Source organism: Bison bison, unplaced genomic scaffold, assembly GCF_000754665.1.
Source record: "Bison bison bison isolate TAMUID 2011002044 unplaced genomic scaffold, Bison_UMD1.0 scf7180017864368, whole genome shotgun sequence".
Taxonomy (NCBI): Eukaryota; Metazoa; Chordata; class Mammalia; order Artiodactyla; family Bovidae; genus Bison; species Bison bison.
In genome coordinates, this window is record NW_011494940.1 from 2,336,489 (window position 1) to 2,350,954 (window position 14,466).

General features: G+C 38.4%; 1 protein-coding gene and 1 non-coding gene across 8 annotated transcripts in view; both read right to left on the bottom strand.

Moving 5' to 3' along the window:
• Positions 1-14,466, bottom strand: part of PSEN1 (presenilin 1) — a 67,330-nt gene that overhangs the window by 26,762 nt on the left and 26,102 nt on the right. For all 7 annotated transcript variants that reach the window (XM_010855803.1, XM_010855801.1, XM_010855802.1 and 4 more), the window contains 3 exons: positions 12,976-13,229; positions 10,711-10,852; positions 2,025-2,092 (listed from right to left, as the gene is read on the bottom strand). In XM_010855803.1, the coding sequence (XP_010854105.1) occupies positions 2,025-2,092; positions 10,711-10,852; positions 12,976-13,229 (464 nt within the window). The remainder of the gene's footprint in view (positions 1-2,024; positions 2,093-10,710; positions 10,853-12,975; positions 13,230-14,466) is intronic.
• On the bottom strand, positions 11,747-11,818 carry TRNAE-UUC. The gene has a single exon. It is a non-coding gene; the product is annotated as a tRNA-Glu (tRNA).

The following is a 14,466-nucleotide window of genomic DNA, read 5'->3' on the forward strand; positions in this document are numbered from 1 at the left end:
AGGAGATCCAACCAGTCCATTCTAAAGGAAATCAGTCCTGAGTGTTCACTGGAAGGACTGATGCTGAAGCTGAAACTCCAATACTTTAGCCACCTGATGCAAAGAGCTGACTCTTCTGAAAAGACTGTGATGCTTAGAAACATTGAGGGCAGGAGCAGAAGGGGACGAAAGAGGATGAGATGGTTGAATGGCATCACCGACTCAATGGACATGAGTCTGGGTAAACTCTGGGAGTTGGTGATGGACAGGGAGGCCTGGCATGCTGTGGTCCATGGGGTTGCAAAAAGTTGGACATGACTGAGCGACTAGACTGAGTTTTTCTTTGGCATCAATAAACAGGAGTGGTCTACGGTTTCCTTTTTCTTGATTATTTATGGGGTTTTGGTATAAATATTATTCTGGCTTCTTAAAAAGAATGTGGAAGCTTTCTGCTTTTTCTATGTCCTGAAACAGTTAAAAGAGTATCAGAATTATCAGTTCCTAAAAGGTTTAATAGAATTTTCTTATGAAATTATTGGAGCCTGGAATTATTGTTATTGGTGGAGGTGGACAAGAACCTCTTCAACAACTTTCTGTATTTTTTTTCTTTCCTGTACTTAGATTTTCTATCACTTCAGTGGTCACTAGTGGCAATTAGCTTTTTCCAAGAAAATAATCTATTTCATAGAGATTCTTACATTGATTTCTTTGGTCTATGGTCATTCTCCCTGCCTCTACCAAAGAATTAATCCTTCAGTTTATTTTTTACTTTTAATGTTTCTGTTCCTAATTTAAGAGCTAGTGCAATGACCTGCATTCTGTTACTGAGCCTCTCTATTCTCTTCAACAGAGCAGCTCCACTTTTTTCTATGCTGTATGTGCAGTTCTCATGTAAGATTTCAGTTGAAAGAAAAAAAAGACTGATAAAAAAATGAAAGTTTGAAAATCAATTAATTCATGTTTATACTTGTTTGAAATGCATTAATATTGATTTATAAATTATACTAAAGAATACAGTAAATTTGCTTTACTAAAAAGACAGAATTAACTGCAGTGTTGAGTTCTTTAAGTTCTTATTATAAATAAGGATCAACAAAAGCATATCCCTATGGTGATTGCAGCCATGAAATTAAAAGACGCTTACTCCTTGGAAGGAAAGTTATGACCAACCTAGAAAGAAAGAAAGAAAAGTCACTCAGTCATGTCTGACTCTTTGCAACCCCGTGGACTGTAGCCTACCAGGCTTCTCCGTCCATGGGATTCTCCAGGCAAGAATACTGGAGTGGGTTACCATTTCCTTCTCCAGGGGATCTTCCCGACTCAGGGATCGAACCTGGGTCTCCCGCATTGGAGGCAGATGCTTTAACCTCTGAGCCACCACCAACCTAGACAGCATGTTAGAAAGCAGAGCCATTACTTTGCCAACAAAGTTCCATCTAGTCAAGGCTATGGTTTTTCCAGTGGTCATGTATGAATATGAGAGTTGGACTATAAAGAAAGCTGAGCACCGAAGAATGGATGCTTTTGAACCGTGGTGTTGGAGAAGACTCTTGAGAGTCCCTTGGACTACAAGCAGATCCAACCGGTCCATTCTAAAGGAGATCAGTCCTGGGTGTTCATTGGAAGGACTGATGTTGAAGCTCCAATACTTTAGCCACCTGATGTGAAGAGCTGACTCATTAGAAAAGACCCTGATGCTGGGAAAGATTGAAGGCAGGAGGAGAAGCAACGACAGAGGATGAGATGGTTGGATGGCATCACCAACTCAATGGACATGAGTTTGAGTAAACTCCGGAGTTGGTGATGGACAGGGAGGTCTGGCGTGCTGCAGTCCATGGGGTCACAAAGAGTCGGACACAACTGAGCGACTGAACTGAACTGAACTTATTGATAATATTAACAAGTTGTATACATACCAAGGATGATCTATACATGGAAACAATAATTTAAGAATAACTCATCAACAAAGAACATTTCTTTAAGTGACAGTTATAGAGTCCAAACAGTTAATTTCTGAAAAAGAGACCAAATATTTAACCACTTACCCCAAGTAAATGAATGAGAAAAAGAACAGCAACAACAGGGATGAAACAATAAGCCAGGCATGGATGACCTAGAAAAGAATTTCAATATAATTAACAGATCCCGCAACCTAAAAAAAAAAATCCAAACTTCTTACTTCAAAAACAGTATGTTATTTCTGTGTATGTTATGATTTTCAAATACCAAAACAGAAGCAGCTTTAGGAACAGTAAATACCTGTAACAGTTGGTGCTCAACTACTAATAAAATAGAAATTTCATACATAGAGACCTTCATTCCTTTAGAAATAGGTAAAATTTTAAAAGAAAAGATACATTCAAAATAAATTATCAAAGACAACCTACAGAATGGGAAAAAATATTTCCAAATGATATGACTGACAAGGGGTTAATATCCAAAATATATGAACAAATCACAGAACTCAACACCAAGAAAAGAAAAAAACAAAGAGCCCAATCAAAAAAATGGGAGAACACAATTTCTCAACAAATACATACAAATGGCCAACAGGTACACAAAAAGATGCTCAACATCACTAATTATTAGAGAAATGCAAATCAAAACAACAATGAGGTATTACCTCATACTTGTCAGAATGGCCATCATCAAAATGACCACAAATAACAAATGTTGCGGAGGATATAGAAAAAAGGGAACTTTTGTACCCTGTTAGAGGCAATGAAAATTGGTACAGCCACTGTGAAAAATAAAATGAAGGTTCCTCAAAAAACTAAAATTACCATATGATCCAGCACTTCCACTCTTGGATATGTATCCAGAAAAAAAAAAAAAAAATCACTAATTTGAAAAGATACATGAACGCCTGTGTTCACAGCAGCACTATTTACAACAGGCAACATATGCAAGCAACCCAACTGCCCATCAGCAGACAAATGGATAAAGAAGATGCAGTACATGTAAACACACACACACACGCACACACACAGGGATACTACTCAGCCTTAAAAAGGAATGAAATTCTGCCACTTACAGCAACATGGATGGACCTAAAGAATATTAGGCTTAATGAAATAAGTCAGAGAAAGACAAATACTGTATGATACCATTTATAAGTGGAATCTAAAAAATAATACAGATGAATGTACATGCAAAACAGAAACAGATACACAGATATAGGAAAAAAACAGTGATTACCAAAGGTGAATGAGAAGTGGGGGGTATAAATTAGGAGTATGCCAATGTTCACAGAAGGACTATCTACAATGGGTAAGACACAGAAGCATCCTGAATGTCCATCAACAGAGGAATGGATAAAGAAAACGTGGTACATATATACACTGGAATACTACTCAGCCATAAAAAGAACCAAATAATGTCACTGTAGCAACATGAATGAACCTAGAGATTGTTATACTGAGTGAAGTAAGTCAGACACAGAAAGACAAATATCATATGATATTGCTTATATGTGGAATCTAAAACAAGGGGGGCTACAAATGAACTTATTTACAAAACAGAGTCACAGATATAGAAAACAAACATCATTACCAAAGGATAAAGGGAGCGTGGGATAAACTGTGAGATTGGGATTGACATACACACACTACTATACATAGAATAGACAACTAATAAGAACCTGCTGTATAGCACAGGGAACTCTACTCAATACTCTGTAATAGCCTCTATGGGAAAAGAATCCTAGAAAAAGCAAGTGGACATATACATACATCAGATCAGATCAGATCAGTCGCTCGGTCGTGTTCGACTCTTTGCGACCCCGTACATATATATATATATATATATATATGTACTAACACATGAAACTAACACAACATTGTAAATCAACTATACTCTAATAAAAATTAAAAAAAATAAATTGGGGGTATGTGATTAAGAGATACAAACCACTATGTGTAAAATAGATAAACAACAAGAATGTATTTTATAAATTAACTAGACTTCAATTAGAAAAGGTATCAATAGAGTCAACAGTTAACATTTATACTTTAAAGGAGCAATATTTTCAATAGAGGAATTCTGATGTATTCCTACAATAAAATTAATAAATAACTGATAATAAATTGATAAAATAACTGATAAAGTTACAAAACTGAAACTCAGAAATTCAGTTAAGTGACCAGTGTACACATACATTAACTCTACAGAGAAAATAGGCCTTCTAAATTATATAACCATTTGAAGAAAAAATATTCAGTATCCGAGATTTCAGTATTAGTATGCTATGTTTATTTTACTTGATTCATTAATAATGCTTATGTGTCAGTCCATCATTATAACGCAGAATTCATACAGCACTATATAAATATTAGTCCCTATAACTCATGTAAAGCATATTAAAATGAGAGATAGAATCAGAACTTGATTTTTAATCAATTATTTTTTGGGGCCTAGCCATATAACATACTTTGGCCACCCGATGTGAAGAACTGACTCATTTGAAAAGACCCTGATGCTGGGAAAGATTGAAGGCAGGAGGAGAAGGGGATGACAGAGGATGAGATGGTTGGATGGCATCACCGACTCAATGGACATGAGTTTGAGTGGACTCTGGGAGACGGTGAAGGACAGGGAAGCCTGGTGTGCTGCAGTTGGTGGCGTCGCAAAGAGTCAGACACAATTGAGCGACTGGACTGAACAGAACTGAACATATAGCATGCAGGATCTTAGTTCCCCAACCAGGGATAGAAACCATGCCCCCTTCAGTGGAAGCACGAAGCCTTAACCACTGGACCACTAGGAAAAGTCCCTAGAGCTTGATTAATCTATTATACAAGATAAAAAAAATTATGGTAATTTTACGTGATGAGTATATTTGGGAAAATACTATACAACCCAAGGAGTCTGCAGTTTTAAAAAGCAGAATGGAGAAATATGATAAACTGTCAAGTAATTTTTAACCAAAACTAAAATTATTTTAAGGTAGATACACCCATAATAATCTTTATTCTTTCAATGAATTTTACTGTTATGACAGAAGAAGCTACTCAACCACCAACTTTTCCAAACATATCTCTTAACCAGAAAGATCAAATTAAACCTTAAAGAAATAAAAAAGAAAGCTCCAGGGCTTCCCTGGCAGCTTGGTGGTAAAGAATCTGCCTGTCAATGCAGGAGACACAGGTTTGATCCCTGGTCCAGGAAGATCCTACATGCCTTGGAACAACTAAGGTCCTGCCACACAACTAACTGAGACTGTGCTCTGGAGCCTGGGAGCCGCAGCTACTGAGCCCACGTGCCGCAATTTCTGTGCTTCAAGACAAGAGAAGCCACCACAAGGAGAAGCTTGAGCAGTTAAGTGAGTAACCCGTGCACTGCAATTAAAGAATAGACTCTGCTCTACATAACTAGAAGTCTATACAGCAATGAAGACCCAGCATAGACAGAAATAAATTATAAAAAGAAAAGCTTCAGATCAAGAATATTATTTTGTCTCCATTTAAAAGAAAAAATCTTCCACCCCCACCTCCCAGATCTAGCTGTTCCAATTATACAGCTCTAAGTTATCAAAATCTAGTTGTTACTAAAGTTAACATTAGAATCTATGTTCATTTTCTCTTTTGGCTCTGTTTTGATCATTCAAGGTGACATGTGATTATTAAATCCTTTGAAAGAAAAGATTTCTTAAAAAGTCTCTCTGCCTTTCTTTAAAACAACTTTATAAAATGTTACAACTTGGGAAAAGGTCAAAAGAGTGGTTTTCCATCATGAAAGTTGGTATTCCTTCAACAGTTAAATATTCTAAATTTACTATCCAAATACAATAAATTTAATTTCTGGTGTTCTTACACAAAAACTTCCCCTAACATTTTATTATAAAAATTTTCAAACACACAGTGAACCACTGCCCATATACCACCTAAATTCTATGGTTCACATTTGCTGTACTTGCTCCGTAACATTGCTATCCATCTCTCCACCTGATGAGTCCATTTTAATATGTATCAAAGTAAGCTGAAGACACCTGTACATTTCCCTCTAAGTACTTCAACTTTAGCAAAATGTTCTGAAGGGAGTCCTTTATTTCACGTGCAAAGAAAACAATAAAGCTTAAGCAAAAAGGAATCTTTCTATATGCATCCTAGCCCACTGTACTCCCAAGCCAGCTTTAGAAATAATCCAAATTTCATGGACTGTAGGCCTGCCAGGCTCCTCTGCTCAGGGAATTACCCAGGCAAGAATACTGGAGTGGGTTGCCATTTCCTTCTCCAGGGGATCTTCCCGACCCAGGGATCGGACTCAGGGATCGAACCCAGGTCTCCTACATTGCAGGCAGATTCTTTACCGCTGAGCCATGAGGGAAGCCCCATACAAAATAACACAAAACAATAAACTCTTAAAGAGTGGAAGATGTACATGGATATTCCATATTAAACTCCAAATTAAGGGCGAGAGTAAATATTGCATACTAGGAATCCTCAACTTTCTTAAGGAAAGTTTTTTTATCTTGTTTTATGTGGGGAGGGGCAAGGGAACATGAAATGCTATTTTAAAAAAACAGTATTTTTCTGAATACAAAGTAATATATACTTATGACATATAGAAAATATAGAAACACTAAAAGAAAAAAACAATTTCCACTGACCACTGAGAACCAAAGTTGATATTAATCTTTCCTTTTCAGACATGTTTGTCTGCATATGTAAAGACCTTTAAAAAAATTAGAATCATGTAATATAAGAGTTTACATTCTGTCTTTTAAAACTCTATTTTTATTAGACAAATTCTCATTCCACCAAATATTTTTTGAAAATATAGATTTTAAATGCCTTTATAATAGTTTGCTTATATGCATGAGTTCACAATTTTTGCCTTATGCATGGAATCTGTAGGGTTTTCCTTCTTTTTCTAATTATATTTTATGCTAGGATTAGTATCTAGTATGCAAACATTTTTCAGCATTTTTAATTCTCTAGGATAAATCATGAAAGCAAAATTACAGAATCAAAGTGTACAGACTACCGATATATACTGGCTTAGTGACTCCGCAAATTAAGTTCTGATTAGTTTTTACCAAGTCAATAAGCTAAATGTTAATTTGCTATTTTAATATATATAATTTTTTGCTAGTGAGGAAATATACATACACCCCTCTCTCCTCTTTTCCTCTCCTGGCTGTTTAGATTTCCTTCATAATTTCTCTTCTTGTGTTTTTAAAATATCTTATTAGGATATCCATAATTTTAATTATTTGTATGTGCTCTTCATACTGCAAAAATATTAGCCCTCTGCCTGCAATAATGACTTTAAATGGTTTTCTTACTAGGTTAATCGTAGATGTTATGATTTTCTGAATTATTACCTGAATTCAAAGCCTCTTCTGATGACTAAATAACACCTCCCCTTTTCCTAGAACATCAGGTGGTAAAACAGGCCTTTCTCATCTTGCAAAAATCCCTAGTTCAGCTTTCCTCTTGGCTCTGAAACAAATGAGCCCTGATTCAGTACAGTATGGCAAAGATCTCCTCTAAACACTGAACTATCTAGGCCAGAAATCATGTGACTTCAGTAAGCTATATGGTTTCATCTCTATCAAACAATAAATCATTAAACTGCCTTTTCCAGTTCTTCCTTTTTAAGGTTTGTTTGGTCTTTTAGCTTCCTGTGCTTCTCAAAGACATTGCACAACCAACTCCTGACACAACAAATCCTCAGGGCTTATTTCCAAACAGGTCCTGGCAAGTTTCTGAATTTCTGACTCAAAAGCCCCTTTTATTTTTATACTAAGAATCAAAGTAAACAACTTGTTGCTATAGGATTGGTTGGGCTGGCCAAGACATAAGCATTTTAAAAAACAAAGCAAAACGCCACCAGTGAATGGGTGGACATGGAAATCCAGCTGAGTATAAACCTTTAGACTGTCTAACACGAAGCACTAACTAAAAGATGCACAAAACCACCAAAAATACCTTGAGAAAGGTTCTAGTTAATAAGGAGTAACAAAGCCCATTCCATCCTGTCTCTCCTACCAAATACACCTATAAAATCTAGACCGAATGCACGTAGCTGCCAGTACGTAGGCTGGGGAATCAGAAGCACCAGGGAGCCAGGGCTAAGTTTTCCTTTTCCCTCCAGTATTGCCCTCCCCCACCTACACTCAACACAACCTAAGTGGGCTTTAGCAAGATGAGAAGCCCTCTAAGTTCCTGCTGGAGAAGCAGAAAGAGGTTTCCAAACACCAAAGAAAGTAAATCCCTAGGGGACTCCCACTAACATGTGAAGAACAAAAGTAGCACACAATCCAGATATAAGTCACAAAGAGAGTCCAGTAAAGCAGAGAAATGGAACTGGCAGGTAGGCACTTCTATGTACACAAAATTGTATATAGTGAAAAAAAATATAAAAGTAACTGACACATGAGCACATTTAAGCAGTGGGAGGGGAATGGTTTTACATCATTTGCTCTTTGGGTGCCTGAGTGTAGATGACTCCTGTCACATCACATCTTTTGTCTTCAATCTCCAGATTCTGATGTCAGACTGTAAATGGTCATCACTTAGGTTAATACTTTTACCCACTCAACAAACAAGGTTAAACTCTGTATAATTTTAGAAGTCTGTGAACAGTAAAAAGGTGAATAGTGAAGGATATTCAGTCTCACTAATAATCAACTAAAAGCAAACTAAGACATTTTTGCTTTGCCTATTAGGGTTAGAATATATATATATATATATCGGAAAAGGCAGTGGCAGCCCACTCCAGTACTTTTGCCTAGAAAATCCCATGGATGGAGGAGCCTGGTAGGCTGCAGCCCATGGGGTTGCTCGAGTCGGACATGACTGAAGTGACTCAGCAGCAGCAGCATACATATACATATATATACGTATGTATGTATGTATTTTTAACCACACTGTACAGCATGTGAGATTTTAGTTCCCTGACCAGGGATTGAACCCTTGCCCCCTGCAGTGGAGTGTAGAGTCCTAACCATTGGACTGCCAGGGAATTCCCTGCACAGGTATTTTTAAAAATTCAATGCTAGTGAAAGTAGAGTAAGACAGCCTCATTCACCACCAGTGTTAAGTACAAATTGATACTATCAATTTGAAAACAAAATTCTGCATACCAAGACAGCCAAAAATATGTAGACAATTTGCTCCAGAAATTCTGTGCCTGGGCTTATACCCTAAGGAAATAATTTGAAAAATTGAAAAGCTCTATGCATAAAGACATTCACTGTTTTTTAGGATAGTGAACATCTGGAAAGAACTGAGATGTCCAAATTAGGGGAAGTAAATGACAATACACTCACTGAGTCAAATATTATGTAGTCATTACACATATTTTCTAAGAATTTATAATACGGGAAAATGCTTATGCCAAAGTAATAGTTTTAAAAAAGGACACATACTGATTATACACTTGATTTTAATCATGTTAAAGAATATACTGAAGTATAGAAAATACAGAAGTAAAAAGAGTGTAGAATTCAATATTTGAAAAGTTAATATTTATTTCTTTTATTTGAGAACGAGCCTAAAGGTTTATGAACTGTAATAACTTGTCATTTTTCTGAGGCAGGAATCTGAAACATGTGCCGGACAGCTGAAATTCACCCTCAAGTTACTCAGGTAGCATGAGGTAGGGGGCAGAGACGGGGAGGTCTGGGCCTGTCTCTTCCCTGCATAACCGCCCCTGCCTTTATTTCCCAAGCAAAAAATTCCTGTTCCTGCAGGAGAGAAGGTGAGGGAATGGACGGGAATTCAGCCAGTCATCAGTGAGTTCAACATCGGCATCCGAAGGTGGCTTCACTGCTTTGTACTCAAGTTGAAGGGGCTTCCTCGGTGGCTCAGTGGTAAATAACCCACCTGCCAATGCAGGAGCCTTAGGAGGCTCAGATTCGACCCCTGAGTGAGGAAGATCCCCTGGAGAAGGAAATGGCAAAGCACTCCAGTATTCTTGCTGGGATAATCTCATGAACAGAGAAGCCTGGTGGGCTACATTCCATGGGTCACAGAGTCGGACACGACTGAGCAACTGAGCATGGATGCATTCAAGCTGAAAATCTGATTTTCTGTGGTTATACATTATTTTATGGGGACAATTATATCATATAGTGCTATTTGTCAATGAGGGAATTCACAAAGGTCTTAGGATATATTCTTCTGGAAGGTCCTAAGTATACTGCAAACCAAAATGTTAAAACCATTTAGACTGCGATATTTTATGAAAACATTTGTTTTTCATTTATGCCTTTTTGTTCCACAAATGAGGAGGGGGAGACTAAAAATTAACTTAGTTTTAGAATATAAGACCTTTTTCTTTAATAGACCAAGTAAGGTGACAGGACAATCCAACCATAAAATAAAGAAGATGGTGGAGGGCTTCCCTGGTGACGCGGTGGTAGAATTCACCTACCAAAGCAAGAGACGTGGGTTCGATCCCTGATCTGGGAAGAGCCTACAAGTTGTGAAGCAATCAAGCCCATGTGCCGCAACTATTGGAGCCTGTGCTCTAGAGCCTGGGAGCCGCAACTACTGAGCCCATGCGGCACAACCACTGAAGCCTGTATGCCCTTGAGCCCACGTTCCCCAACCAGAGAAGCCGTCGCGATGAGAAGCCCAAGCACTTCAACTAGAGTAGCTCCCGCTCGCCTCAACTTGAGAAAAACCCACGCAACAACAAAGACCCAGCACAGCCAAAAATAAATAAAATTATTGGGAAAAAAAAAAATATGGTGGAAAGCAAAGCTCTGTGTCTCATGCTCACCTTGTAGCACCTGTATTTATATAGAACCACCAGGAGAATCGTCATGATGACAATGACACTGATCATGATCACCGCATTCAGAATTGAGTGCAGGGCTCTCTGCCCCACAGTCTCCGTGTCTTCTGTAAATGGAGTATAGATTCTGTAATAAAACAAAAGCCCCAGGGGTTAATGGAGATTCTAAACTACATGCTCTCCAAAACCAGTTTTGTTTCCCAGATTTAACTGATACCTTATGAATCACTTTTTTTTTCAGCTCATCAATATAACCAAGAATTTTTAACCTAAGAAAAGCAGCTTTATGCTAAAATAAGCTCTTCAAAATAAAAGGAGATGGTTAAAATCGAGGTGGACCCACGTGCGCCAGACACTGGCTCCATCTAGTGGACGCTTTATACTGAAATAATAACCTCATCCAATGTTTTCTCCACAGCTTATCAGTGATTTGTTAAAGTACTACCAGATTCTGCCATAACACCTAGGCTACAAGTGGTTCTAACAGGAAGGTAAAATGGTGGATAATTACCTTGTATCTGTAGGGTGACTACAACTAAAGTTGTCTTGAGACAATGTCACATATCCATCTACCCTTGTTTCATATGAAAACACTTTTATTCCAGGTACCAATGTTTTCAACAGAAGACTTTATTTCTGCCTCCCCTGGAGTTAGGTACAGCCATGAGAATAAGTAATGACCACTGAGTTATAAGCAGATGTGGTCTGTGGAATTTCTAAGGGAGGAGTGAGTTCTGCTGAGAGGTATGTCTATGTCCTTTTCTCTTCCATTCCTTCCTGCTGTGTGAATGAAGGCTGGGGCTCCAGCACCAATACTGGACCCCGAAATAATCTAGACAACCGAAGCCAAAAGAGAAGGAATGAAGAAGCCTGAGTCCTTGGTGAAAAGAAAGCACTGTACAATCTGAACTACTACCTCTTCACTATTCTGTGGGAGACAAGAAAATATGTATATAACTCAAACCAGTTTTTTAAATTTTTTCTTTTTTTTGGCTGTGCCATTCGGCTTGCAGGATCTTAGTTCCCTGACCAGGGATTGAACCTGGGCCTCAGCAGTGAAAGCGTCAAGTCTTAACCACTGGACCACCAGGGAATTTCCTGTTTTGATTTTCTATAATGGGCTCGGCAAACTTTCTGTGAAGGACTACAGAGTAAATATTTTAAGCTTTGTGAGTCATATGGTCTCTGCTGCAACCATTCAACTCTGCCCTTGTAGTATGAAAGCAGCTGAAGACAATACATAAACGAATGGTCACAGCCTTGTTCCAGTAACACTTCATTTACCAAGGGAGGTGTCAGGCAGATCTGGCCTGTGGGGCACAGCTTGCTAACCTGGTTCTATAATATGCAGCCAAACCTAACTTTAACTTACAGAGACAATATTCCCCAACTTCTTTTGTTAACTGTCTCCAACCCCTGCTCTTCACTCATTGTCGTAGCCTTTCTCTCAAAAGGTTAAAGCCTGGCTTTCAGAACCCCACAGTTTTCCAGACACTTGCCAATTTCAGAATTCACTTAAAACATCTTGAGCCCAACAGGGTCCTAGAGACAGAACTAGGTGACATCTGAATCAAAGCATTTTTCTTGGAGACAAAGGGCAGACACCAATAGCACCAGAGAATCTACGTGACAGTTCAGCAAACACTTTAGTGCCAGTTTGCATTCCTTCTTCATCCTTTCACTGAACTTTTTTTTTTTTTTGGTCAAACATTTATTACATTCCTCACCCTGGAAACAAAAGTGCTCTCGCAGTCCTCGTGGTATAGAAGGAAAACAGGCATTAAGTAGGGAAAGTACACTTGCATATTGTGACAAGTGAAAAAAGAACAGGGTGCGAAAGAATACCGGGAAGGGCCTAATTCTTTTAGGAGGGTCATGGAAGTCATTTTTCAGCCAGGATGAGAAGGATGATAGGAATTAATCTACCAAAGTTAGAGAAGGAAAAAAACATTCCAGGGAGAAGAACATGGGCCCAATAGCCCTGAGGTGCTAAAATCACTACTCAATTCTTTACTTGCTCAATTCCAAATAAATCGAGCCCAATCTAGGGATGCTACATTAAAAAATATAACTCTGCAGCTTTATTTTCTCTACGTAAAGCATCATCTGCTTCCAGTTATCAGAGAGGATGGACTCTCTAGCCTTCACGGCCCTTCAGGGCAGAGGTCAGAGGTCTTCAAGGTGACAATGACACGCTACGCAGGACAGCTAGATTGGCCGAGAATAACAACCCACAATACTCATACGTACAGCTGCCCATCCTTCCGGGTATAAAAGCTGACTGATTTGATGGTGGCCACAACTACCACCATACAGAGAGTCACAGGGACAAACAGCATGATCACATGTTTGGCGCCATATTTCAATGTCAGCTCCTCATCTTCCTCTTCCTCTTGCTCCACCACCTGCTGTGAGCTGCTGGGGGCTCGGCCATTGGACACCGACTCAGTGTTGCCACGCCTCCGCCTCTCGTTGCCGTGCTCATGCCGCTCTCTACTGTCATTCTAAAAGCACAGGAAGAGATTTTTCAGTAAGTCAGACTCCCAGGAAAATCAAAGTGTTCTATATAAAAAACAGAAAATGTAATGATTAGATCCCAGGGTAACAACAGGTCCATTATTACGCGAGTTTCCAAAAACTTAAAGCCAGAGAGAATCAATTTACAAGAAGTACACAGCCTAAAAGTCGAGATTATTTACCACTGTCCATTGGAGGAACCCAGGTCCCCCCTCTCACCCGGCTCTTTCTAACTCTAATACAACTGTACTCATTCTTTGGAATTTTTTACTTAAAAAATGACATCCGCATGAAGCCTTCTTTATTTACTATAGCTCCAAGCAGAGTACTCTCACCTTTTTAAAAATCATGAAATGCTTTTTTACCTGTAGTTTCCTATCATTTATACAAGGAACTATCTCACCTTCATTATTAATAAGACTTAGAAATCTTTGTAGTGACATACAGGGGATCTGTCAGTATTATTTCTTACCATCTACAGTTATCTCAAAACAGTATTCAGTTAAAAAACAAAAAACAAAACCTTTACAGAAAGAAACTAGGCCTTAATTCTGATGCTCTCCAAACCCATTCCCACCTATATAGAGGAAGGGGACAATAAATGCAAGAATGAAGGAATGCAAGTAGACTCCATTTTTCTCTGGTTCTAAACCTCACTTTTTACCATTATCCTTATCCTGGGTCTATCCTTGCCTAATCACGTTCAATTTCCTCTTTGATATTATTAGATCTAAAATTCAGTTTTTATAAAGGGTAGAATGAATCTCAAGAGCATTAACAACAACAAAATAAAAATAATAGAAAATAGGAGAAAAATAACAGAGAACTAAATAAAACAGGATATGAAAGTAGACTGATAGTCACTGTTGCTGACAAGAGGTAATCAGCTTGGTTAAGCCAGGAAGCTCATAGGAAGACACACCTTGTATCTTGTATCTCATTTTTGACTATAGAGTTTAACCAAGTATATTACATGCTTGCTAATAGCAGTATTAGGGATTTTAATATGTGCCTTTTTTTGGCTCCACGTCAAGGCTTGTGTGATCTTAGTTCCCCAACCAGGGATTGAACCTGTGCTCTAAACAGTGAAAGCCCTGCATCCTAACCACTAGACCACCAAGGAATTCCTGATGTGTACTTTGACATTTAACTCTCACAACCACCTTACCATCACCACTTTCCAGGCAAGGAAACAGCCACAGCTTGTCTTATAAAGAGGGTTTG